Raw genomic sequence first — 26226 nt, 5'->3', positions numbered from 1 at the left:
AGGGAGCCTCCAGAAGGGTTCAGATAAATTCGTAGATTCCTTGTAGTAACCTGTGTTATGAATAAAGAGATGTACAAACTATATCCTCCTAAACTTCTGAGGATCGAGTCAAGGACACTAATGTCCACTCTTCCCTATGTAGGACACACCCCTGTGTAGCAATGGCAAAGATCTTGGGCAAGAGAGTTCTTAACAGCTGTATCTTGACAAGACTAGTGAGGTGTATCACAAGTAATTTATTACCAACTAACAGTATTTTATTAAAACTTGTGAATAATTTGCTTTTTTGTACATTAAAACAATTTTGAGTTCCCTATAAGAGTACTCTCACGCTTCTGATAAGCTTTCTGATGGAAGAGTAAGTTTTTAGACACAAAGCAAGCAATGGACAGAATCCTGGGTATACTCACAGGGGTATGAAGCATGTGAACATTATTCATGTGCATCACAGAAGAAAAAATGGTTAGTAACAGCTGGTCTGGAAAATGGACTTGACAGGATACAGCATTTCTTATGGCTGATGAGAGAAAAAGGAATTAACACTAGACCCTGAGTTTAGTTGTCAACTAATACCAGGATACTTGCTCTAAACTAGTTCATGTGTTAGATTTCATAGGGATTTGTGGTACAAGAAAGCTTCGTTGAACCTGTTCACTTTGTGTGCCAGGCTTAGTGCAAAGTATTAAGAGAAAAAAAGACTTAAAATGGAAGCTACTTTACAGCTATATTAGATCAGATTGACACTTGGGAACATTAGCTTATTGATCTAATTTTGCCACTACAGAACTTCAGGACCTGTGGTATCTCTGGACCTCAGTTTCATCTGTAAATGGGCAGAGGTGAACTACATGACCTCCAAGCTCTCTTTAGATTCTAAAACGCTTGATTTAAAAAGTCTTCAAAATGTTTATTCAGGTGTTCTTTCCCTGAGGCATTCCTGGGATAGAAATGTTCCATTCCAAACCCTGAGACAGACACACCTCTGGATCAGGGTGTTTAAGAAGCTCCTCAGAGAAGGCATCCTTTAGGTTTTCATCCCTATGCCCCAGGACAGAATCTCTACACATACAAAGTGGGGACAGACTTACAGTACAGAGTGACAGATGGAGATGATAAAGGTATACTTTAGTGTTGCAGTTGGCATCAAATCTAAAAGCTTAGGCCAGCAAGCAAGGGGCTTCATTAAGTAACATTCCTTACCTCATCTCCCCCTATCTGATAAAGCCCTTACTTTTCAGATGAGTTGATCATATCCATTTCCCCTTTCTGTCTGCTACTGCTGATCCCTCCATCTGGAAGGTCAGGGAGGGGAGAATAATGCATGTCCGTTATTTCAAGACCAAGCTCTGTCTTACTTTCTGTTTCATCAGTATAAATACAAGTAATTTCTAGAGTCCCATACTACCATACACTTACCTATGTTTCCTTGCTTAATCACAGAGGTTCCTCTTCTCTCCACAATTAGACTCTAAACACATGGTACTGAGTAAGCACTGGTAAGTGCTTATCTAGTTTGTGAGTCCAGCAGGAATCTCAGATGGCAAAAGAATGAAAGCCTCAGACTCCTCCTACCTTCATGCTACACCATTTCCAAAGCTCCTCGTTCCCTTTCCTTTCCTATCCAGAATCCCCTATCTTTAAGCCTACCTGTAAGGGTTGATTCTGGGTATGAAAAGACAACACAGTTCATACTTTTGGTTTCACAATTTTTCAGTTCATTTCAGTAAAAACATAATATAAAAGGCATTGCCACCCTCTTCCCCTCCTGGGGGTGATCCATCAAGCCTGTCAGTCTGGGCCGCTCCAGTGGTTCACAGCTCATCATGTGATATGTGCAGGGCATGGTCACATAGATCTGCAAATAGCACATAACAGTTTGAAGGAAAATGCCACTCTCATACCGATATATGCCACTATTGAGAAAATAACCAAAACCAAACTGGCACACACCAACCACCAATTTTCAAAGCATATCCTTTTAAATGACAAAACATTCCCACTATCTTCTCACCTGTATCTCAAGTGAGAGAGCCACAAATTCTGAAAGCTGACAGGAAGAGAATGGAGAGGAAGAACCCAAGTCCCTAAGTCATAGGCAACAGAAACCAAGTCTTGAGCTAACATCAGAGGATGGGGGTTGGGGGCGGGAGGTAGAGGAACATGCTAGGGAATGTGCCGGGTTCCAAAGGGCTGTGAGGACAGGCAGTAAAGTGGGAGTAGTTTACCTGTTCGCTTACTACAAAGTTTGTCTTTAACATTGTCAGCCTCTCGTGAAAAGAATTCAATGAGTTCATCCTCATATTCCTCCACAATGCTCTCACACTGTCAAGCCAAGGGAGAAACGAGTGAGAGAGGGCAGCAAGAAACAGCCTTTTGCCTCCACCTCCAGAGAGGAGGATGTTAGCACAACTTGCCACTTGGGGTCTCCAATAACTCCCCGAAGTTTCAAAAACCAGCTACCCACTCCCAAAGCTCACCGCAAACTTGAGAGTACCACTGATGTCCGAATCAATCCGGATGCCCTGTAGGTCCAGTTCACTGGATTCTCCACTCCTGCCCACTACACGTACGTAGTTCTTGCGGTGGGTGGAAGGGTCAATCTGTTCCCCATACTCCTTCATCCGGTCACATACCTCCTCTAGCAGCTCTGTGAGGTGGGCCTCTGAGCGAGCATAAGGCACCTAGAAATGTCCTCAGCCTTGGGTCACATTCTTCTACGTCTGTACGTTAGTAATTTATATCCTTACTTTTCCTTCCAAATTTAGTTCAACCAACCTATTCTAAAAAGCCTTCCCGAATTAAAAACAGTACAATTTATCTGTAGAGTTCCAAAGTGCTTTCAAATATACGATCCTATTTTACTTTGCTATCCAATTCTAAGAAATATAACAAGTATCATTAGCTCTAAATTCTAGATAAAGAGAGACCTCTTTGATTAATCCTAGTTAACTATGTGTTTTTTTCCTTTGAATTCCCTTAATTCTTATGCGTGTAAGCTAATGATTGTCTTTCTTTGTATTAAATGAGACTAATACCTGTCCTCAATAGGAGCATTAGAGTGGTAGTATAGGCTTTGAGGATAACAATTATTAAAGCATCTCACACCTATCGTAGCCTTAACTTTTCTTTATATACTGCTCACCAGATACAGCTTGGTGTATTTGTGTCATGTTTTCAACTAAAACATAAGTTTTCTAAATACAAGGATAAGACCATCTCTTTCTTTTTTGAATGAATGTATGTATATGACTATGCCATAGTGAGGACATGAGTGACATGAATTAAGGATGTGGAGAAGGGGGCTGATCAGGGTTTGCTAACAACCACAGCAGAAATAAAGTCTTAAGGTTTGGGGCCAGGAAGCAAATGCACAGGGTAGAAGCCTGGAAGCCTCTTACAAATGAGAAAACCCAATCTTTTAGATACCTCTCTGGGTCGATGTTTTCTTCATTTCTATTAAACCAAGGTCCTTCTTAATTAGCTGAGTCCTCATTCAAAGTCCAAGTGAGCTACTTTATTTGGGGGAACAGTAACAGTTACCTCCACCACTGACTGGCTGCCATCTGGATTAATTCGGAAAGAGCCCATCTGAATGGTCTTCTTGGGATCCACCTGGGCAATTTCCCACTCTAGTTCATCCACCAGAGCTCTGCAAGCTGGTGTGAGGCGAGAGAGAGGAGGAGGGAGGAGGGGAGAAAGGAATCACCCAGGGATTTCCATTCCTCCATCTCCCAGGGCCTGGATCTCATGCTCTCCCAAGGCTCTGTCTCTTCCACCCTCCTTCTCTCACTTCTCTCTTTTTGTGCCCTTACCTCCACAGTGTAGATCCTGGCTCCTCCGGGCCCAGGCAGTTCCCAGCAGGGCCCCCAGAAGCAGGGCCAGACAACCCCAGCCTTTCATCTTTAGCGTAACGGGGTTGCTCCACCTGGGTTTGGGTTGGCATAAAACATAGGTGTGAGCAGCCGTCTCCATTACTCCCCCCCCCCACCAACCCCCATCCCTTGTCCCAAGGCCTACAAAGGCCTCACGGTGACTCTGGCTCTGCTTTTCAGGAAATGGCCAGGACACAAAGGGACTCCTCTGTTCCCAGCACTTGAGGCCTCGGATTCCCCCCGGCGGTGAGTGAGAGCGCGAGCTAGGGACTTGGGGCTCAGCCCCAGACACTACGTCGACAGGTGAGGCCCCAGATGTCAGCGTCGGCTGCCCAGGGCTCACAGGGTTATGTGGCAGCTGCGGAACGGAGGCTGGCGAGTAAGCGAGGACGGCAGGCACAGAGGAGCTGCCGGCAAGGGAGGCAGCTGATTCAGGCCAGGAGGCAGCGAGGTGGTGGGCGAAGAAGAGCACTCAATAACTGGGGCCTATTTGGACGCACCACCTTAGATTACTGCATCCCCACCTCCAGCCTATAAGCTATTTCCCGTGCGGACCAGCCCTCTTTCTAAGAACGCCGCCATCGCCTCCGCTCCAGTCCATCCCCGACACTTGGTGTCACTCGCACCCGTCCCACCTCTGCTCCCAGGGCCGCCGCCGTGGCCCAGGCGCTCGAAGACGGCCGGACTCTCACTTTAGCTCCGGACCCTAGCACCTGGCTGCTGGGGAGCGGGGCTGTCCAGGCTTCTCCAGAGCGCTCCGGCACTTTCCAGGCACGGATGCCCCAGCGACTGCCTGACCCAGCTCCTCGCACTCTAAGCGGCTGCCCAAGCGGGGCTCCGATGCGCGGCGGTGCGAGCACCACACCGGAGACCGACCCCAAACCCGCCCCTCCAAACTCTCGCGCGAACAGGCAGCTCAGGAGCGGCTTCCAGGCAGCAAGGACCCCGGTGGATCGCAGAAGGACCCAGACTTGCGTGGCGAGCAGCTCCACGTGACCACCAGGGGTCAGCCGAAGAATAGAAGTGGCCTGAAGCAAGGACAGTGCGCGGCGTGACGTAAGGAGGCGGTCAGGCGCGGGCCGGCGCGCGTGTCAGTCTAGGTGGGCTAGGACCTTCCAAAAGTAAGGTGCACTGCTAGCGGGTGAGAAGCCCTGGTTTCAATAGTCAGGAAACTACATCTCCCAGGAAGCACCGCAGCACTACACAGATGCCGTGTAGTGTACCAGTATCGACAGGTCTCAAGGTAACCTGGAACCTGTAGTCTGTCAGCTTCCCGAACTTCCCTTTTACACTTAACGAGGAAACCATACACTACGTCTTAAAAGAATCTGACCTTAGGGTACTAGGCGGCCATTGCAAAGACCTAACATTGTGGAGGAAAGACATAATTATATTCCTCCAACATCTTTAACCGTGGACTCCAGAGCTTCACCTTCATTTCTAGGTGGGAATTTGAAAGCTTTGTTTTTTTCCAGTTGTTAAAGCTAATACAAAGTAGAGGAGGGCTTAAGTCAGAGCATCCCACACTCCCAGGTCTCTAATGACATAGATGACAGCCAATAATATTTCTGTTTTTATTTTATAAAACATGCAGTTTAAAACAAAATTTTAAAAATAACAAAACTGGGACAGGAGAGTGGATGGAAGACAGAGGCTTCTCAGCTGTCAGCAGGAGTGAAGCCAGCAGCCAAGCTTCGTCTAGGACCCAAAGGCCCTTTTGGCAATGATGGTGTTGGCAACACTGGTTTGCTAGGGGCACCAATACTCTATGTCCTGGCCCCTCCAGGCATCCCTCAAGCAGTCAGAGACTTGAGCTGTCTTGAGCTGCTGTTGTAAGCCTGTCACTGTCCAGGACTTCAGTCCTTAGCCAACTAGGAACCGAGAGTACTGGTTGTAGGAGCGTTTTAGTTTTGTGTGGTTTGTTTTTTGCCTGGATATTAATTACCCAGGATATTTTATCGAGATTACCAATTACTTTCCATGTGGGTCATTTCTAGACTCTGTTTCTGGCCTGCTATTTTGCAAAGGATGAAAAAGGAATCTGGCTCCTCTTCCCTTTGCAACAACTCTGTTGCATTCCAGTTCTATTAATAGCACCATCTGTAGACCCTGAGGAGGTCCAATTCTGGAAGCAGACAAGGTGTAGCCAACTTGGGAAGCCATCTCCCAGTTCTGGGACCACAGAACACTGAAGGGAGAGGGGGTAGTTCGCTAGGAGAGGGTGAGGTCAGAGCGCCAACACTGAAGAGAAGACAGCTGCATCTGTCAGAGACAAAACCAAGAGCATTGACTCTTAAGGTGAGTGTAGAAAAAGCAAGAGAAAAGAGGGCAAACCTGCCCCAAACATTTTAGAACTGGGCAAAAGGTTAGAATCAATGGAGAGTTTCAGTAATAAAATCTATTTCACTGAATGTTGGGAAGATTAAGTGCTTTGTAAACTATTGAGTGCTTTACAAATACACGGTAGGGGTGGTACTGTTGCTGACATCACCATGATCATTATTATTATCGTGGGTATAATCTTCATATACGCAATCAAAACCCACCCTGTCCAGTTTCCCTTGTCCCATCCCAGGTCTTACTCTTGGGACTTGTCTGGCCCTCAGGTTCAGGCACCTTCCAGTCCATCTTTCGGCCCTTCTCATAAAGACCCTTGAGCACTTTGTGGAAGGACTCAGGCTCGGTGCCATTTTTGCTTAGCTCCAGATATTTTCGGTAGAGCTGAAGGGCTGTGCGGGCATCCTCAATACTGTCATGGGTTTCCCCTTGAATCTTTAAGTCTAGGGGAATTAGAAGTGGGATAGTTTGGGACCTAGCAAAAGAAGGTAAGAACATGTCCCCTACTCACATCTCCCAACTCCCAATAAACAATAAAACACTTGACTGCCCCCAAGGGAAAAAGCCAAACACCATCCCTAGCGCAGAGGGATACTGAAGCTACTTAAATCCATCAGTAACTCTCACCACTAACTCAGGGTCCTCCCTACTACTATGACAACTACAACAGTTTTTCCCACTCTTACATGAGCACCACAAGGGCCTACAAGGTACACCAACTCACCTAGAAAGTACCAAGCAAGGAATCGCAGGGAAATCATTCGTTTTCGGGGCATGTGAAAGAGATAGACAGTGTCAAGGACTTGGTCCTTGGGCACCTGGCAGAGATAAAAGAGTGGGAGACTGAAGGCAGGCGATCTGTAATTTCCCATTCTCCAAAAGCATAACGTAAACCAAAGAGCCCAAATTCAAAGACTCTTAAAAGAGCCCTGCCCGAACCATGAGGTTGATGACCCGGAAGTCCTTCTGCAGACCATGACCCACAAACTTGACTCCAATGTCTATAAGAAAACGAAGCTTTAAGTAGGTAGACTTGAGAGTTGTGAGGTGCTTAGAGGAAATCTTGGCATCTAGGTCTCCTGGCTTTATCCCCGAATACTGAGTCAAGTAATCCACCACCTAGGCATAGAGAAAAGGGTAAGTCGTTTAGGAAGTGAGGTGCAGTGTCTCCCTCTACCACTCTTCCCTGGGTTCTAGAGCACTCTACATATGCACAAGGTCTGTCTCACTTGCACCTCCATATCCTAATACCTGCTCCTGGGTAGAGATGTAGTCATCAATGAAGGGAATGCCCTCATTGGGTCCCTGGCCCCGAACACAGGTGATCCTTGCTACTGACATCTGGCTTGGTTTGATGGTAGACTTAGTGCCATCACTGCGTAACTCTGCTTCCTCCTACATGACAAGAGTTGACAAGGAAATCCGAGAACTGCTTACAACTCCTAGTATCTCCAGAGTTCTGTTCCAACACCACACCCTTTTGGACTTTGTTACCTCATTAAGGGTGACAAACTCAGCATCCAGGCCCACCAGGTCCCCAACCTGTGGCATCTCATTCAGCATCAGTGGAATAAAGGTAGTATGTGTTTTCCGCTGCTTCCGTGCTAGTGAGGCTTCAGCCAGCAGGACACTTGCCTCAATAGGGTTCTTGACTGGAAGGGAAAATCCAGAAGACAGATGGGTGGGGATAGGGAAGTAACCAGAGGAGGGAAACCCAGATGGCTGACCAGAGACTGGGTCTACACTGTGATCCCTCAATAATCAAAGCATGTGAGTAAAAAGATCATGTCTGATGAACAGATGGATGGAACAGATCAAATCAGAAAACTTATTAAGGAATATGTTAAGAAAAAAACCAAAAAAGCAGAGAGGAAAGAGTAAGACTTTAGCTTAAAAAATCCATAAAGTGGGCGCCTGGGTGGCTCAGTTGTTAAGCGTCTGCCTTCAGCTCGGGTCATGGTCCCAGGGTCCTGGGGTCGAGTCCCGCATTGGGCTCCCTGCTCTGCAGAGAGCCTGCTTCTCCCTCTCCCGCTCCCCCTGCTTGTGTTCCCTCTCTCACTGTGTCTCTCTCTGTCAAATAAATAGATAGAATCTTAAAAAAAAAAAAAAAAATCCATGAAGTTGCAGGGAAACTATGGTTTAAAGACACCAAAAAGGGCCTTAGTAAGGAGTTTGTCTCCAAAAGAAGAAGAAAGCTTCACTTGGGGAGAATGATTAGACTCAAAATCATAACCTTAGCCATTCTGATTAGATTTCCCTCCATCATCTCTTCCCCACTACACCTCAGGATCTGCAGATTCTAAATTTAAGGCCTGATGAACAGGACTCTCTTTAGTATCCCTGGAAATATTAATACTGTTACCTATCCTAATCTTAAGAAGATCTCTTCCTAAAGATCAATCTAAACTGCCCACACCCTTTGGTCTACTCTGTACCACTTACTGTTCAGGTTGTATTTGGAATTAAGATTCCTTTTGACGTAATATAGGATAGCAGGCACTTTCCAATTCATGTCAAACTGCACAGCTTCGTGCTAGAAAAGAAAAAGCACTTAATGGCCTCCATATATGCCCCTTTTTCTTTTTTCCATAGCCAGACAAAAGATAGAACTACGTGCTATTTTTTAATTCTGCTAATGCTTTTTATTCTTAAGGATCCCTCCCTCCCTCCTTCCCTCCCTCCGGAATCTGCGAATCTGCGTGGCATTCTCTAGGATGAGGATGAGAGCACTAGGAAAAGGGGAGATAAAAGGGAGAACGGAATGTGTTACAACTAACCTTATCAATAGGTTCAATAAGAAAGTCATTAAAGAGATACCACTGCTGGTGGGTAACACCCTGTGGAGATAGAGAAAAAAGACTGTCGCTAAAGTAACAGCTGGATCACTCTGGCTCAGACTCAAGACAGGGACAGACCCAGGACTCCACTGTGGCGACCACCAGGAGTGTCGCTGCCTTGTATAATCTCACTCACCTCCTTACGCTGGTGGTAGGTCTCTCCAACTTTGATGTGAGCCACCAGGCTGCCCCCTGTGCGTGAGTCCAGGATGTGTACCACAGTAGCCATCAGGTCATACACATAGACACCATGCTCCTCCTCTGCCCTGGCTGGGCCCCACTGTGAGGGGGGTACCCAGGCTGCTAAGCTAAGTTTAAGGGTGGGGAAGGATGGGGAATGGGGATAGAGGACAGGGAGTTGGGGGTTTGGGGAGGGGGGGACCAAGGTGGGTTATCTCCATCCTAGCCCATCTATGACTCTCAATACTGAACTGAGTCACTCTGGAAAAGCCCACAACGGGTAAATACTCAGCTTTATTCCCTACCTTTTCCCTATACTAAGTTCCATCTTCCCCTTGCCCTGCTTCTGTCCCAACCTTCTCTCCCTTATTCCCCTTTCTCTTCCCAGTTGTTCAACAACCTGTATCTCATCCCCATCAGTCCAATTGCAAACATCCAGCCCCTTGTTCTTGGTCATCTTCATGCGAATGGAGAAAGGAAGCCAGACATTCTTCAACTCCTCAATGGAGGAACACATCAGCATACCCTCTGGACTCCCTAGTTCTTTCCTATCAGGAAAAGAGAATTAGAAATTTGTTCTGAAATCTAGCCAGTGACAAGAGGAGCCACTGGGTAGCTCAATCCTTTGACTACTGCCTCAAGGCCGTACCTACCAATCAGCCAAAGCAAATTCCTTGTTCTTGGAGATTTCCCCACCATGCTTCTTTATTGCCATCTTGAAGGCAACCTGAACACAAAAGAAAAAACTATCTGATTCCCAGGGTGTGTGGCTGGCTCAGTTGGTTAAATGTCCAACTCTTGGTTTTGGCTCAGGTCATGATCTCAGGGTCATGGGATCGAGCCCCAAGTCAGGCTCTGCACTCAGCACAGAGTCCGTTTGTCCCTCTCCCTCTGCTCCTCCCCCCTGTGCACTCTCTCCCTCAAATGGATAAAATAAAATCTTAAAAAAAAAAAACCTGATTCCCCAGGAGCATTAATCATAAATGGAGCACAGAAGGGAGAGAAACCTAAAAAGCACACTTAAAGCCCTGCTTCCAGACTTGGTCCTTACCTCAGCCTGCATTCTCCAGAAATCAGCTTCTTTCAAGCTGTTCACCTCACAGTTGATGACGAGAATATCTGGCAGATGGCGGATGTTGCGGGTCTGAATCTGAGAGAACAAAACAAGGAATGGCAGGGAGCCTACAGGAAAGAACCCTGGATGGGAACAGTAAAACCTGGATCTGCACTTTCAAACTGAGGTTCTTCCCACTCTCTACAGACCCCTAGATGGCAGTGCTGACACAGTTAGCCCCAGATGAGACCACAGCCAGGTCCCCAACGCAGGAGGACTCACCGTGGGCTGGTACTTTTCACAGTTGTCACACCAGGCCTGTGTATTCTGCTCCAGGCAGATGCTTCGCTTCAGCACCTGAGCAAAGTCACAGTTCTTCCCGGTTTTATCTGAGGGGAAACTGGATGCTTCACTCTCCGCTCTCCCTTCGGCCCACTGTTAGCCCCCCAACACCCTCTCCTTGATGTTACGGGACATCTGGGGGAGCCTTCCCAACCCAGCCACAGGGTATACCGCTGGTGCCTCCCTCGGGGTACGAGAGCGTGAAGAGCAGGGTGGATGAGGCCCGCACGGTCTCACTGCCACAGCGGCAGAGGCTGCAGTTCTCCATCTCACAGCTGAACAGCTGCCCGATGACTGAGTCCCCCGATGAGCAAAAGCTGCTAAGAGTGGGGAAGGCAATGCATGCACATGGAGGCAGTTAGGAGACCCCTGAGGTCACAGGGGGGCCTTCACCGTTCACAGCCCCATTTCATACCTGCCTCCAGCACCTCGATAAGCCTGGGGTACTTCCAGCTCCTGCATGTCCTGATGCAGCTGAGTGAGAATGAAGCGATTCCACCTCTGAATAAGCCTGGCCAGATTGCCTTTGCCTGAGGCCTCATCTGAGTCAGCCAGGATCAGACCAAGGGCTGACGCCTCAGGGATGGTGCGGAATGCCCGAAGAAAATTACTGCCCTGGAATCCAGGAAGTGTGTTGGTAAAACGGGGGAAAATTTTCTCTTTTGTGGCCGTCTGCACAGCAATGTCCCTGCCTACCGTCCACCTCCCTTCCCCTTTTATGGTTTCAGGTCTCCAGACACTGACCTGACAAGGGTCACCCCGAGAGAGATCCAACATGTGGAAGAGGAAGCCCAGCTCACAAGCCAGGCAGAACTCCTTCTGGCAAAGATGGTTCTGGATTAGACAGCGAACAGGCTCCAGGAAGTACAGCACCTGGGGGGCGGGAGAGCAAGAGAACTGAGGCAGGCCACCGGTACGGGGAGGAAGAGGGACAGGAAGGTTAAGTGAGCTGGCGAAGAATACAAAGCAGCAGGCCACTGAAGGATGGAGTGCACAGAGGAGACTTGAAGGCTGTGGAGCAAGAAAGAATAGTGGCAGAGGCCATGGTAAAGTGGGCTTGGTCGGAGAGGCCTGGAGAAAGAGTAGTGGGTGTGGGGCCGCGGAGACGGAGAAAGGCAGTAGGCCTGGTCAAGTCACCGGCGGAGCCACCCTTACCTGGATCATGCAGTTGCAGTAGGCATTGGGGATGTGGGGCTCTAATCCAGCAAACAGGGTCTTATTGTAGTGTTTGAAGTCAAAGTCCTCCAACCCTAGCTTGGAGTATTTGATGGTTACCTGAGGCAGAAACATTCCGAGCAAGATGAAGATATCCTCAGGGTCCCCTAGATCTTCCGAGAAGTCAGAACTTTCCCCAGAACCTCCCTCCCGAGTCCAGGTGGTAGGTGAAGGCATCTCGACTGAGTCCTTCAGTCCTTTCTCGTATGACCCCCTTGTCCCAGGGAACCTTTCCCCAAGTCCCAGAGGGCTCCTTCCTTGGTGTCCCCCAGCACCTTGCGGTACTTCTTCGAGACCATGTGCAGATGTGGCTCCTCTTCCCGTCCTATCGGTGACTCAGTGACCTGGCTGAAGCTGTCAAATTCACTGTCTGACTCCTTGAGTCGGTAAGGAATCTAGAATTTTTAAGAAGAGGTAATTGTGTTGGCTGTCATAATCACCTTTCGTGTCTGTCCCCCCACCTTGATCCCAACACTGAACACTTGATTTCCTGGGGTTTTCAGCAGCCACTGCTTCCTTTTTCTTCCCACTGCCACCCCCCCACCTCGTTACAGCTGGATGATGATGGCTTCCACGCCAGGCTCTGCACATTCACTCTGTCCAGCATCACACTACCAGACTCTCCCCAAATGCCTAGTTCAGTGCATCACTTCTCCCACTATACGCTTGGTATTCAGGCTTCACAACTGGGCCCTTTCCGACCTTAACGTCTTGCGAGTTCCCAAAACCAACCACCGCCCCCATCAGACATGCCTTTTGCAGTTATGCTTTCTGAGACCTTTGCTAACACTGACCTCTCATCTTGAACGTGCTCCCATGTTACTTTCTACTTACTCATCTTTCACCTTTCCAGCTCAATATCCACTTTTTTCAGTATGTCTTCCCTGACCACTCTGGCCCAGAGTAACACTTTCCCTCCAAACAGCCCTGGTACTGAATGCCTGCGACATTACTTCAGCATTTCACGAGAGAACATACATAATTTGTTACAGACAGGTCTAACCTTTACCAACCAAATACTAAATTTTTTTTTTAAGATTTTATTTATTTATTTGAGAGAGAGAGAGAGACACAGTGAGAGAGGGAACACAAGCAGGGGGAGTGGGAGAGAGAGAAGCAGGCTTCCCGCCGAGCAGGGAGCCCGACGCAGGGCTCGATCCCAGGACCCTGGGATCATGACCTGAGCCGAAGGCAGATGCTTAACGACTGAGCCACCCAGGCGCCCCCAAATACTAAACCTCTTAACAGCTACCTTCTATCTTCTGTGTCTCTGAATCCTCCCTAACACCTAGCATGGTACCTTCAATTCAGTAGGCCTCAAAAGACCTTTACTGACTGACTAAAAGCAAAAACTGCTGAGGACTAGTAAAGAAACAAGACAGGAGAAATGCCAGGGGGCTGGGGTGGGGGCTGACCTTCTCTCCTCTCAACATACCTGATTGCGCAACCGGGTGCGGGGGTTGGGCGCGTAGCCAATGAAGCCCACCTTCTTCATGGTGCGAAGAATCTCTGCATCCACAGGGGGTGCTCGCCTGGAATGTAGTATAGTTCTAAGGCTTGAAGGTTGTGCTGTCTGCCCATCATATCCCCAACCCCCAAGGAGCCAGAAAAAAAGAAGATACTGAGGGCAGACGAAAATCAGGAAAGAAGATTACTACAGGGCTTGCTGAGAATCCTGGTATCTTGGTCCTTTCTCCCTCCCTCCTTTTGGCCCAGATGTGAGGTACAACCTGGGAGCTGGAGCGGAGTTGGCAGCAGGCCAATCAGAGAGAAGTGTGTCAGTGGTGAGCGGGACAGGGATGAGGGAAAGTGGCAGCAGGTCCTGGCTCCAGTCCAGAGGAGGCAGCGAGTCCACGAGACAGGGCAGAGCAAACTCGGTCTCACGGGAGTAAGGGTTGAAGGAAGGCTCAGGGGAATCAGTCCAGAGGTGCACACAGCCCTCAGAATCCCCAAAGGCCAGGGCCTGCTTGCTGGCCGATACATCAAATGTCATTAGCAGAGGCCCCACAGGATTCACATGAAAGATATCCGCTGGGTTGGCCAGGCCTGTGGGCTCACAAAACTGGCACTGCCCTAGAAGAGAGGAGGAAGCTCAATGAACCCTGAAAGTTGAAAGAGGGCCGTCCTCTTATGCCCTAGTATCAAGGAAAGATGGGGCCTACGTTCATGCCTAGAGATACAAAGAATACCATCTGATGCCTTCCCATAAACCACAGGCAAGTCTGCTACCCCGTAGAGGCCGTTCTAAAGTTGTTTCACCTGCTCCGCCTTTATCTTGTTCTACGTTCTTCACACTCGGGGAGAAAATAAAAGTCTTAATCTCTGACCAAACCTAAGCGTGACCCTGAGAGCCCACTGAAAGGTTACTATTTCCTCCAACAAAGAGGTTCCTGGGAGTACAGTCCTTCTGGTACCTAGTTCTCCTTCACTCATCAACGCCTCCCACCCCTCCCTGCATTCCTTCCTACCTGACTGGGAGATGATAGCAAGTCGAGAAGTATAGGTAGGGATGAAGCGCAAGAAGGCAGGATCCACGTGTACTTGTAGTGGTGTGATGGCACGCATCATGCGAAGATCATACACCTTGAGGAAACGGTCACAGGCCAGGCCGGTGAGGCGGCTGGAGAAGCCACAGGCGGCCAGCAGGTTGCCATGCACATCAAAATCTGACAGACTCCCTGAGAAAGCATCGAACTCATGCTCCACCTTAAAAGTACGGAGGTCTCGCAGGGAAATCTGAAGAAGAGATGACTCGGTTATCCTCCAGTACTGTCATCGGGAAAAGTACCTGCCACCTACCTCACCCCGTGAGGCCCCTGCCCAAAGAACTAAGGCTCTAGGATATGGGCAATTAAAGCACAGAAAAGGCAGAAGGAGAAGCCCAGAGCTGGAAGGGACCCCAAAGAGAACTCTTGTTTACTCTTTGGCCTGGAAGGTAACTAGTTACAACAGAAACCATCAGGCTGAAAGATAATCTAGTATGTCGTGGCTGAGGAGGAACTCTGTTTACTCCTCCCATCCCCCCACTACAGCCCCAGCACTGAGGGAAAGGAAGAGCCCAAACACATGTCTGATGAAACAGGGCCTTGTGGTAGGAGGAAACAGAACCGAGCCACCTTGCCAGATGTGTGGCCACAGAAGAAAAAGCGATTTGTCTGTCTCATAATAGTGACTCCCGGCGTCTCGACTGCATACTGGGAAGGAAAGCAGGAAAAACCAGTGAGAATCATTCTTCCCACAGACCAAAGGAACAGAAAGGTTGCACATACATTTAGTCATGTTCCCAGCCCAGGTATATCCCCAGGCCCCCGAAAGTCTCAGACCCTGCCTGGGTCTTTCCTGCCCCAGGCTTGTACCTTCTGAGTCTCCTGGACAGTGTTAAGGTCAATCTCCAGTATGTGGTTCTGCAGCCCACCAACAAGGAGAGTGCTGCCGTCAGTCAGCAGGAGACTGTGCATATCCTCACTCTCATCTAGCCTGTGGCGGAGAGAAAAGGCTAAGGGACCAGCCCTCAAAAGCTTCCAATCCTTTAGCCTTCCCATTCGAGGAGGGACCCTCTTTCCCAGTCCAGAGCTGAGAAGCTACTTACAGGTAATCAAATATAATGAGGCCCCCACGAGCCATATACTTGAGGTTGTTCTTGGTGAGAAAAAGAATACCATTTTCCAGGCTCTGGATCTGTCGAATGTCATCACTGCCATTGACCTGAAAGGATGAGTAACGCTCCAAGGCTGGGCCAAAAAATGAAGTAGCATGGCCCTGTGGGGGAGGGGGGGGAGATGAGACACACCCTGAATGGAGGGGCCAGATACAGGTCTGGGACTGGATGGATGTTGTTCAGCTTTCCTCCATTCTTGCTTGGCCTTTCTGGTTAGCAGCCCCTAAGGCATAAGCCCAGGGACCAATCTAAATGATAAGGACATTGATCATACTATCTATGTTCATTTAATGCTTTACAAAGTACTTTTGTAAAATCTACCTCATTTTATCCTCACAATGACCCTGCTGAATAGGTAATGGCTCAGTTGGTTAGAACAGTTTCAGGTCAGGGACATGGGTCCTTCCATCCTCCACAGGCTTTCTTATGTTCCACAGTCAAGTCTTAATCTCTACCAGCATCTGGGAAATGTGTACTGTGGGTCACAGGCTGGAATAGAGAGAACGTGAAACTCATTCCACCCTTGGCTCCTATGACATCATTCACTACTGGTTTCTCTCCTGACTCTTAGCTCATACCTTGTCCTTACACGCTTCCCTTCAGACCACTCTTGAAACATGGCTATTCCCAGTCCACTAGTTTCTTACTAGTCTTCCAAACTGATGGATCCTAACTCCCTTCCCTAGCCCACACCACTGCCTCAAGCTTCAGACTTATACATCCAAATACCTACTAAACATCTTTTAGATATTCCATGAGAACCCCAAACTCATTACATTCCAAATTAAATTCATCATTTTTACCTTATCTCAGTTAACTATATTCCCTATGGTACCACGACCTATGTAATGGATTAAGTCACTGGTAGTCAACTTAAGTCCTGTTTACGTCCTAATATTTCCCAAATCTGGGGCCCCTGGGTAGCTCAGTTGTTAAGCGTCTGCCTTCGGTTCAGGTCATGATCCCGGGGTCCTGGGATCCAGCCCCGCATCGGGCTCCCTGCTCAGCGGGAAGCCTGCTTCTCCCTCTCCCACTCCCCCTGCTTGTGTTCCCTCTCTCGCTGTGTCTCTGTCAAATAAATAAATAAAATCTTAAAAAAAAAAAAAAAATAAGGGGCACCTGGGTGGCTCAGTCGTTAGGTATTTGCCTTCAGCTCAGGTCATTCCTGGGATCTAGCCCCACGTCGGGCTCCCTGCTCAGTAGGAAGCCTGCTTCTCCCTCTCCCACCCCCCTTGCTTGTGTTCCCTCTCTTGCTGTGTCTGTCAAATAAATAAAATCTTAAAAATAAATAAAAAAATAAATCTTTAAAAATATATACAAATATATATTTCCCAAATCTGTTCTCATGTATACATCTCTACAGTGCTTCGTTCAGGCCTTCATATTCTATGTGAACTGCTACAATAACCTGCAAACTGATCTCATGGAGTCCTGCCCTGTCCCCCTTAAATCAAACTCTCTACTTCTACCTCAGCACTCTAAGATACAAACCTAACCTTATCATTCTGGATAAAAATCTTCAGTAGTGTGAAGGATCAAGTCCAGGCTCTTTTAACACAGCATATGAGGTTTTTCTAGAATGTTCTCCCCCCACCCCCACCCCACCCCCCGGATATCTACATGGCTTCCTTTCTCCCTTCTAGAGGACTTAGAAAGGATAGCGCGGACTGTATCCAGGTATCCACTCAAATATGGCTTTATCTGAGAGACCTTTCCCTGACCAACTATCTAAAACAGTAACATCTCCCACCCTTCATTACCTCAACCCCCTTACTCCATTTTATTTTCCTTAAAGATACTAAACAACACTTAATATAAATGTATTTTTGTTGACTTCTTAAATGTTCATTCTAAACCTAGACCACACGGCAAGGTCTGGCACTTAGTAGGTGCTCAAAAAACACTAGTTGAATGAAGTCATGTCTATCTCTTCAGCTTTATCTCCCAGTGCAGTAAACCCTCATTACTTAAAGTTCCTGCACTCTGCAATCCACTGTATAGTATCTTGGAAATCTTTATCCTGTTGCTTAGGCCAAGACAGCATTTCCCCCTCTTCTTCACCTGACTCCTACTCACCTCTCAAAAACTCACTTCAGGTGTCACTTCTTTCTGGAGGCCCTCTGACCCCTCTCCACTCAGTACATGTTTTCATACTGGCACTCAGTAGTTTATATCTTAAGTTCGTAATCAGTAAGTGAAACAGTTTAGTTTCTTCTGAAGTATCATGAAGTTATCTGCTTATGTATCGTTTTTTCCTCATTGTTCTATAGATTCCTTGAGGGCAAGGATTATGTTTCAGCTTTATTCCCTGGGCCTAGCATAGCAGTAAATACTGCATACTGAAATGAATGTATTACCAAAAAAGCTCATTCCTTCTAATGAGAAAAGCACAATTCATGCTCTATGGAAGGTAAATTAGTAAACCAAGGATAAGGTGTTATTTCCTACAAAATCTTGGGCTCCCTAGCATATTGGCAATATAAATACACATTTTAAAAAAATTAACATTGATAACTGCTCTCACAGAGATTAAAATCAGCCAGAGAAGACAAAATGATTCTGTGTAAGGTAAGTAGAAACACGTGTTAAACATTCTATAATTAAAAAAATGGTAAAAAGAGGAGGGGCATTAGAGACTGGATTTGGACACTACAGACTAACTGATGGATATAGTTATCAAGATTAATCAAAGCTTGGAAGGAGCAAATAGTGGTAGAAAGAGGACTTCTGAAAAAGAACGCCTATGTAACTTCTCCCTGGATCCTATGGCTCCTTCCACTCCCCTCCTCCTGACTTGACTTAGGGACCCAACTAACTCTCATCACCTCAACTCAGTTCTGGCTCCCAGTAAAGCAGCTGCCCTTGGGCTAAAACCAGATAAAAGACCTCCAACATCTCCGTTCATCCCTTACAAAGGGGTACAGTTCTTACCCCGTGGCTTCCCACCCACAGCATCTCCTCGTGCAAGTCAAAGTGGGAGACGGAGACAGGCACACCCACTTCGGCCACCACACTGTGCAATTCAGAGTAGACACCTTCCATTATGTGCACTGACTCCTGGACAGGAAGAGCCTCCAAGGCCACCCCCTCCGGGTCCAGCTCCACATTCTGTAGCAGACTTGGGTTCAGGTGGGCATCCAGGACAGGGTCCAGGGCAGAATGCATGGCTGGGGCATATTCTGCCAGTCCAGGGTCCAGACCCTCGAAGTTCATGATGACGATGGCAGATTAGACCCTTGTCACACCCTCCCTTGCAACAGGTCCTTAACAGGCCTGACTCAACCTTCAGCAGAACAGCACCAGTGGGCCTAGAATGGACATCCTGGCCTGCAAAGGGAAAGAGGTAGCTGAGTCAGTGGCAGGCCGAGGTACCTGTATTTAGTGTGTTCTCGATTATCTGGGCGGGAGGGAGATGAGGCAGGCAGATGTGAGAATGTCAGGTAGGGGATGAAGCAGGCAGGAAGGGGATGGGCAGTGGGGGTAAAGGTGGAAGTCATGTCCCTTTTTCTCCTCTAGGCCCTCTGTACTCCCCACCACCCCACTATCTAACCTAATGACTTCCTTTCCATCTCCCTTCAGGCCTGCTCACTTGCCTGGTTCACCCCACAACCATCAGTGGAAGGAGCAGCAACTGCGGGACAGGAGTTAGACAGAGGGGCTAAGGTGCTTGCTTCCCAAAATTAGGGACGAGGGGTACGGGGTTGGGAGGTGAGAACGAAAGAAGTCAGTTTCCCAGAATCCTCTGCAACGTTACCCAGGATTCTCCAGGGAAAAATAAGAATGTCCAGTTACCCACAATTGGGGCAGGGGTGGGGGGACATTATGAAAATGGCTAGTTACCCACAATTCTCTAGGGGAACCAGAGAAATCAATTACCCAGAATTCTTCCCCGGCAGCGGGGAGGGGAGGGATTAGGGCAGGGGTCAGATGTGTTTCTTGGGATGCTTATGGGGATTGGGTCATTACCAAGATTTCTCCATGGCGGATATTTTGGAGCGCGTGGAATTAAAACGAGTAGGGGAGAGAAAGCGCCGTCACCTCCGCGGGAAATTCCAGTTTCCCCAATTCTCCCCCGCGCCTGATGCTCAACCAAACCCTACGGCGGAAAGGACGTCGCCCTCCCAGTCGGAGCTTCCAATCAGGAAGGGTGTGGGGCTCACCTAAGCCAATCAGAAGGAGCCAGGTACAGACGGCTCCGCGAGAAGACGCGTGACGTAAGGGCTGGGCAAAAACAAAGTTACGGGCCGCCGGTGGGGACAAACGGCGTCAGACTCTGGCCGGCTGTATTTGGTGTGAAACGTAACCCCTTCTCTTTTAAGCTTTCTTTGAACAAAACTATGAGAACTCGCTGAGACTCGAGAAACTCGAGAAACTCGAACTTCCATACTCCCTATAACTTTAGAAACTCTAGAATAAGGGACGCCCAAGGTAAAGTACTAGGAATCGACTGCTGGGTATTCCCAGCCTGGTCCAGTCCACCCCCTCTGTCCGCTGGGCTTTTGTGAGGCTGGTCCAGTCCACCCCCTCTGTCCGCTGGGCTTTTGTGAGCTACTCCGCCACTTCTCACCCTGTTGCCCCCGAAACTCGCCGGCATTTCCTATCATTTCCAGGCATGGGAGAGAAAAAAGGAAGCGGGAGCCAGGTTCTTAACACGGCCCAACTAGCCGCGTCTTCTACGATTCTGTAGGCATCCATCTGAAACTCCCATCTGTGATGATCCCCTCCCCACCTGCCCCATGATAATCCCGGGGAGCAAGACCCCTCAGCTATCAAATTCCCCAAGCTGTTGAAGCAGGACGTTCTCCCTCAGAGGGGGATGAGCACGGCAAATTGGGACATTTGCTTACCCCAAACTCTTACAGATTTAGCATCAACAGTTAGTTTTAGGGATTCTTGGGGTCTGATTCTGAGCTTGAACTGCTGTGGAATGGGACCAGGTTGTGAGATGTCTCCACGGCAGTTTAGCTCAGTTTCTAAAGGCCACACAGAGGGCCTCTTGATGGAAGGAACTTCTCACCGAGGATAGAGTTAAAGCACTTCTCTCTCAATAAAGACTGCTAAATATACTGTAATAAAAGGACTCCAGGGGTGCCTGGGTGGCTCAGTCAGTAAAGCATCTGCCTTTGGTTCAGGTCATAATTGCCCCACATCGGGCTCCCTACTCAGCGGGGAGCCTGCTTCTCCCTCTCCCTCTGCCCATCCCCCACTCATGCTCTCTCTCACTCACTCCCTCAAATAAAAAAAAAATTTTTTTTTTAAGATTTCATTTATTTGAGAGAGAGAGAGAGAGCACAAGCAGGGCAGAGAGGGAGAGGCAGAGACAGAGGGGGAAGCAGGCTCCCAGCTGAGCGGGGAACCGTGGGGCTGGATCCCGGGACCCAGGGATCATGACCTGAGCCGAAGGCAGACTCCCAAAGGACTGAGCCACCTAGGTCCCCCTAAATAAAAATCTTTTAAAAAAGAAAAGGACTCCATAGACTTCCAGGATTCACAGGGGTCCTAGAATCAGTCAGAAGTCAAAGATGGAGAGAAAAACACCTTAATTCAGAGGGTCTCTCAAACTGATCTGACTTCACAGGTCCCTAGATTTAAAATCTTGGGAAAAGATGAGTGCTGAGAGACGTAGACAGTTTGTACACTTTGAGAAATTTCCATATTGAGGTCTCAGTTTGAGAAAGACTTCACAGACCTATGAGAATTGCAGGGCCCCCGATACTCAGAGATACCTGGACTAACTGAGCTACTTTATAAAGACACTTTGTGTCTCCTCACAGTGTCCAGTGTAATAGAATGATTGAGAATGCAGGATCTGAAAGCAGATTGTCTGCCCTGGGATTCTGGCTACTCAGCTCCGTGATCGTCGGTCAATTACTTATCTCTGTTTCTTCATCTGTAATATAGGGATAATAATATTACCTACCTCACTGGGTGCTGTGAGAGTTAAATGGGTTAATGCATAAAAAGTGCTTAGACCAAGTACTTGGCATAAAGTGAGAGCTGCCTATATATTAGCCATCATTATTAACTCCCTAGGGGAACTTCAACTGGATTTGGAGCCTGGGCATCCAACTGGAAAGGCCTGCCTAGGAGTGTCTTGTGAATGTGATTTGCATAACGGTTGAGTCCCTGCTGACGTCAAGGGGTCACTGGAGCTCCGGGTCAGATCTAGTCCTGGAAGTAGTTCCTGCCACAGAACAGTCCCACAATCACCCCACCAACCTTGCTTCCTACCCAACTCTCAAAGCACCAGGAAGTGAAACAAAGCAGCAGAGCCCCGTGCCTCCAACTCCCCCTTGTCTCTGTCACCCCATCCCCCAGGAGTCTACTTCCTCCTTCTTTTACCTTTCATCTCCTATCCTTTAGGCCTCCCAGAATGGGGCCAGAGGTGGGAATAACACAGGAGACATTAAACACAGTGAGGTGAGCTTCCCCTCCTCCCTCCCACCCCCATTTCCTTATTCCATTTGTGTCTACCATATGTAGAGAGAGGCAAACCATTTCCCACTCAAACTGAGATAACCTGTCCTGATGCTGGGAATGTTCTATCCAAAGGATAGATTTACAACAGAGTCCTAATATTTGAATCAAAATTTCATTGGGCGGTTTTGAATAGTTCTAAGGGGAGGGAGACTTCTGTCAAGGGTAACTTTCTCAGAGAAGGGTCAACCTCTTGGGGAGGCTTTCAGGACCATCTGTGTGGTCAGCCATGTCCTCATTCTGACGTCCAAATTGTTCTGGGGACCCTCCACTGGGGTTGGGGCAGTCCCATATTTGGACCACCCCCCACTCCCACGCCCAACCTCACATTCTCAGCTGTTTCACTGGATGTTGCATCAGGGAGGGTGATGAAATCAGTGTCAGCGGATTTTACCCATGGATGCAACAGGCTGAAGGACTGGCTAGGGTCATTGACACGGCACACCTTCAACTCCCCAGAACTCCTGGACTTCCTAGCTGTGGGATGGGGGCTGGGTGCTGGGATATATATTCTATATCTAAATTTGACTCCTAGCCCTCGCTTATACTGATATCCCAAAAGAACCATCACCTGAACCCCACAGATCCTATGAAACTTTCGGCCACTGAGGCTGAGGAATCACATGGTTCTTAGCTACAACTCTCCCTCCAAGAGCCCTCCTAGCCTCCACAGTGAGGCCTGAAGGGGGAGCAGTAATACCTTATATGGTTTTATATAGCTTCTCAGTTCACAAAGTGCTGTCGAGGTCCCTCTTTTCCAGTGAAAATTACTGTTCCCAAGGGAGAGAGAGAAGCCCCCTGCTTCTTAGATAGAGGGCACCAGGTGGGAACCAAACTTCATTCCAAACTGGGCCCGCTATTCTATTGGGAAATAAATGAATGCTTCCGTTTTTGTTTTTTCCTCAGGCAGGAGGTAAGGAAATTAGATGCTGGGGGGAAAGATCTAGCTTTGAGAAGCAAAAAGATGAGGGAAAGGTTAAACAGGAAGCAACTTGAGACTAGATTCATTTAAATATTCATTCCTCCTACCCCCCACCCCCTCCACAGCCATTGCGATTCATGAAGAGCATTACACATATGCCCCATCCCAGGCCTCCAGCCACAGCAACCACACATCTCATTTCCCTTGGAGCTGAGGCTGCCTACCTGGGCTCCCCACGGAGGGGGATGATGCAGGGAGGGGAATCCCACCTGCTGTGAGTCACCTGCTGGTATAAAGGGCGGGCCTTACAATGCAGGGACCTTAAAAAGAGACTCAGAGACAAGGGGAGAAAAATAGCAGGAAGCAGCTCAGAAACTCAGTGAACAACAGAAGGAACCAAATCAGAGACACACAGAACGGAGAGCATCAGGCTCAGAAGAAAGGGAAGTGGGTAGAGATTCCACAAGGACCGGTGCGAGGCACAGAGCCAGCCAGATTTGCGAAGCAGGCAACGAGATGCTGGGGAGCAGGGCTGTGATGCTTCTGCTTCTGCTGCTGCAGCTGCCCCGGCTGGCTCAGGCCCGGGCTGTGCCTGAGGACCGTCGCCCTGCCTGGGCTCGGGGCCAACAGCTCTCACAGAAGCTCTGCACGCTGGCCTGGAGTGCACATCCTCCGATGGGACATGTGGTAAGTAACAGGCTCTGGCACCAAACAGGAGCCTATCCAAGCTCTCCGAGGCTGCAGTGGAAGACTCTGTGGCTTTGGATGGAAGCTGGAGGGTCGAAGGTCATCACATCACAGAGTAAGAGAGGACATGGGGGAATGCGGTTCCTGGGAGAGTCGTGGGCCTGAGGGTCCTAGTGGAGTCTGAAAGCACTTCTCTCATCTCTTCACTCTTCCCACCCCCTCCTCCATTCCAGGACCTCCCAAGAGAAGAGGGAGATGGCGAGACCACAAATGAGGTCCCCCGCATCCAGTGTGGGGATGGCTGTGATCCCCAAGGACTCAGAGACAACAGTCAGGTAGTAAGATGAGGCTGGACCTCCAGGAAGAGGGGACTAAGACATCGTGGGGTGTCGTGGTGAACTGGGAGAACTTCTATCTGTCCTTGTCCGTTCAGCCTGCTATACCAAATACCACAGACCAGGTGGCTTATAAACATCAAAAATAATTTAGTTCTCACAGCTCTGGAGGCTGGAAGTCAGAGACCAGGGCGCTAGCACAGTCAGGTGAGGGCCTTCTTCCAGACTCCAGACTTCTCGTTGTATCTTCATACAACAGAAGGGCCTTGGGAGTTCCGTGGGTCTCTTTTAGAAGAGTACTAACTGCGTTCAAGAGGGCCCCACCCTCATGACTTCATCGCCTCGTGAAAGCCCTTCCTCCTAATACCATTATATTGGGGGGTTAGAATTCAACATCTGAATTTTGTGGGGACACAAACATTCAGCCCATAGCAGTGTCTAAGAATGGCAAAGAACTGGGTGGGTCTTTGGTGAAGGGAGTAGGAGGAAGGGATCTGTTTCCTTTCACCGCTTTCTTTCCCCCCACCCCCACCAGTTCTGCTTACAAAGGATCCACCGGGGCCTGGTTTTTTATGAGAAGCTGCTGGGCTCAGACATTTTCACAGGGGAGCCTTCGCTACTCCCCGATGGCCCTGCGGGCCAGCTTCACGCCTCCCTCCTGGGCCTTAGGCAACTCTTGCAGGTATGAACCAGGGGCCTGGAGAATGGGGGCTTGCAGGTAGCAGAGACGAGGACTGGAGGGTGAAGGATCTAGAGTTCTCTCTGATCGTGTCCTGTGTCCTTTCAGCCTGAGGGGCCCCACTGGGAGACTGAGCAAACTCCAAGCCCCAGTCCCAGCCAGCCATGGCAGCGTCTCCTTCTCCGCTTCAAGATCCTTCGCAGCCTTCAGGCCTTTCTGGCTGTAGCTGCCCGGGTCTTTGCCCACGGAGCAGCAACCCTGAGCCCCTCAGGCCAACGGCCTACGGATGGCACCCAGATCTCCTTGGCTCAACAGGGCTAAAATGAACCAGCCCAAGCGCCTGTGAGCCAACACGTTAATTAGTCCATTAATTCTAATGAGACTTGCGTATGTTGAAAATTCCCAATACTGACTAACTTATGCTGCTGACCTAGGACAAAGTTGGGTATTTATTAAATAGGAAGGGAAAACTTGAGATTATTTATCCTCAGGGCAGCAGCTTGGGGAGGATTATTTATTATATTTATTCTGAATTATGTACTTTTTTCAATAAAGACTTATTTATATGGATATCTGAGTCTGTTTCTAGGCTTGGCTGGGAAAAGGAAAAACAGGGCCAAAGGACTATAGCATGCCTCCTTCCACGCTGCAGGGCTCCAGTGGAGAGGGCTATATCCTCATGACCTTCTTGTGTATCCATAGACTAACTGGGATCTTTTTGGTCTGGATCCCCATATAGCTGAGCAAGCTGAATGGGATTACCAAGGGTTAAGATTAGGAAGTTGGGCCCCTAAATGTGACTGCTTTTGCCGCCTGACCCTGTGCCTCCTCGGCCTCTTGGCCAAGAGTGTATTTGGCCAAAGACAGGAGTCCGAATCACTGCAGGATCAGAAGTCAGAGCTGTTTTGAGCAGGAAGGGCATTCCAGGATGGGAGTGGTAAATCCCTCAAATTAAAATGGGATTCTCCCCGAATAGACATCTGTGAGCCCCATCAGAGGGTTTGACTACCCAAGGGGAGGTCAACTACCTGTGAAACAAAGAGAAGGGGAAGGCTACTGTGGTCATTCCCCTTCCTTTTCTCCATAGCCACATTAAAAACACATGAGCTTTGGAGTCAAACTGACCCAGGCTTGTATCTTGGCTTTGTCACCAACCAGCTAAGTGACAATGGGCTAGTTATAGAACCGCTCACCATACCCCTCAACTCATAGATGGTTCTCAGTGCCGCTCCCCCCCTCCCCCGGAAGAATCTAAAGGGACAGGAAAAGCTGTTCTAAACAGTAGGGTGAGAAGAAAAACATTACAAGAGGGTGCCTACTGGGGTGGCTGGAAGACAGGTCATGATTTGCTGACCTCGATCCTACATGGCCTGCTGGTGTCTCCAAAGATTATTAGCCTTTGTGAGCAGAGAAGTAAAGAAGTTCAGGGAGGAAACACTTCTAGGTCAGTACAAAGTTTATTAGCCACTTCTGCTCAGAAGGGCCTCCTTCTGAACAGGACTATTCTTCTAACATACCAGCCAGAAAACAGCCGTACGTACAGGGCCTCACTTTCAGGCCATCTCAAGTTATACTAGAAACACATTTTTATTTTTTTTTATTTATTTACTTATTTATTTATTAAAGATTTT

The 26226-nt window shown here is 48.5% G+C and overlaps 3 protein-coding genes across 8 annotated transcripts; 1 reads left to right on the top strand and 2 right to left on the bottom strand.

Moving 5' to 3' along the window:
- Window positions 1-239: 239 nt before the first annotated feature.
- Window positions 240-5235, bottom strand: CNPY2 (canopy FGF signaling regulator 2). 2 transcript variants are annotated; one of them, XM_027594094.2, is made up of 7 exons: window positions 4508-5235; window positions 3813-3925; window positions 3541-3656; window positions 2478-2681; window positions 2226-2322; window positions 2012-2084; window positions 240-1855 (listed from the first exon to the last, which is right to left on the bottom strand). In XM_027594094.2, exons 2-7 carry the CDS (start codon window positions 3898-3900, stop codon window positions 1846-1848), a joined length of 588 nt encoding a protein of 195 aa, XP_027449895.1. In that variant the 5' UTR covers window positions 3901-3925; window positions 4508-5235; the 3' UTR covers window positions 240-1845. The 2 variants fall into 2 exon arrangements, with proteins under 2 accessions (XP_027449895.1, XP_027449896.1); XM_027594095.1 differs by lacking the exon at window positions 2012-2084 and having other exon boundaries at window positions 535-1855.
- A 197-nt stretch (window positions 5236-5432) lies between these two features.
- Window positions 5433-19948, bottom strand: PAN2 (poly(A) specific ribonuclease subunit PAN2). Of its 5 annotated transcripts, none has more exons than XM_027594084.2 (26): window positions 19462-19946; window positions 18427-18822; window positions 15427-15596; window positions 15194-15314; window positions 14954-15031; window positions 14306-14573; window positions 13568-13910; window positions 13273-13369; window positions 12113-12232; window positions 11778-11897; window positions 11367-11495; window positions 11038-11237; window positions 10794-10942; window positions 10563-10669; window positions 10278-10376; window positions 9880-9953; window positions 9627-9774; window positions 9183-9326; window positions 8987-9046; window positions 8652-8742; window positions 7704-7861; window positions 7461-7604; window positions 7149-7328; window positions 6934-7027; window positions 6455-6652; window positions 5433-6134 (listed from the first exon to the last, which is right to left on the bottom strand). In XM_027594084.2, the coding sequence occupies exons 2-26, from the start codon at window positions 18706-18708 to the stop codon at window positions 6100-6102; spliced, it is 3609 nt and encodes a 1202-aa protein (XP_027449885.1). In that variant the 5' UTR covers window positions 18709-18822; window positions 19462-19946; the 3' UTR covers window positions 5433-6099. The 5 variants fall into 5 exon arrangements, with proteins under 5 accessions (XP_027449885.1, XP_027449886.1, XP_027449887.1 ...); XM_027594085.2 differs by having other exon boundaries at window positions 10794-10939; XM_027594086.2 differs by having other exon boundaries at window positions 11038-11096.
- A 2947-nt stretch (window positions 19949-22895) lies between these two features.
- On the top strand, window positions 22896-25157 carry IL23A (interleukin 23 subunit alpha). Its single transcript, XM_027594189.1, has 4 exons — window positions 22896-23581; window positions 23815-23916; window positions 24452-24598; window positions 24704-25157. Exons 1-4 carry the CDS (start codon window positions 23411-23413, stop codon window positions 24914-24916), a joined length of 633 nt encoding a protein of 210 aa, XP_027449990.1. The 5' UTR covers window positions 22896-23410; the 3' UTR covers window positions 24917-25157.
- Window positions 25158-26226: the final 1069 nt, after the last annotated feature.

This window comes from Zalophus californianus, chromosome 9, assembly GCF_009762305.2.
Source record: "Zalophus californianus isolate mZalCal1 chromosome 9, mZalCal1.pri.v2, whole genome shotgun sequence".
In the NCBI taxonomy this organism is placed as follows: Eukaryota; Metazoa; Chordata; class Mammalia; order Carnivora; family Otariidae; genus Zalophus; species Zalophus californianus.
Note: the sequence above shows the minus strand (reverse complement) of the source record. Positions and strands in the feature narration are given on the sequence as shown.

What these genes read in the sequence shown, in the direction of transcription:
- CNPY2 (XM_027594094.2), bottom strand. Translation starts at nt 3,900, where the DNA reads ATGAAAGGCTGGGGTTGTCTGGCCCTGCTTCTGGGGGCCCTGCTGGGA. An exon ending in CCAGGATCTACACTGTGGAG is followed by an intron (nt 3,657 to 3,812) that starts GTAAGGGCACAA and finishes GCCTCACACCAG; the next exon opens with CTTGCAGAGCTCTGGTGGAT. An exon ending in ACTTTGTAGTAAGCGAACAG is followed by an intron (nt 2,085 to 2,225) that starts GTAAACTACTCC and finishes CCTATGACTTAG; the next exon opens with GGACTTGGGTTCTTCCTCTC.
- IL23A (XM_027594189.1), top strand. Translation starts at nt 23,411, where the DNA reads ATGCTGGGGAGCAGGGCTGTGATGCTTCTGCTTCTGCTGCTGCAGCTG. An exon ending in GACTCAGAGACAACAGTCAG is followed by an intron (nt 23,917 to 24,451) that starts GTAGTAAGATGA and finishes CACCCCCACCAG; the next exon opens with TTCTGCTTACAAAGGATCCA. An exon ending in GCCTTAGGCAACTCTTGCAG is followed by an intron (nt 24,599 to 24,703) that starts GTATGAACCAGG and finishes GTGTCCTTTCAG; the next exon opens with CCTGAGGGGCCCCACTGGGA.
- PAN2 (XM_027594084.2), bottom strand. Translation starts at nt 18,708, where the DNA reads ATGAACTTCGAGGGTCTGGACCCTGGACTGGCAGAATATGCCCCAGCC. An exon ending in CTGATGGGGATGAGATACAG is followed by an intron (nt 9,327 to 9,626) that starts GTTGTTGAACAA and finishes CCCCCCTCACAG; the next exon opens with TGGGGCCCAGCCAGGGCAGA. An exon ending in TTATTGAACCTATTGATAAG is followed by an intron (nt 8,743 to 8,986) that starts GTTAGTTGTAAC and finishes TTTCTTTTCTAG; the next exon opens with CACGAAGCTGTGCAGTTTGA.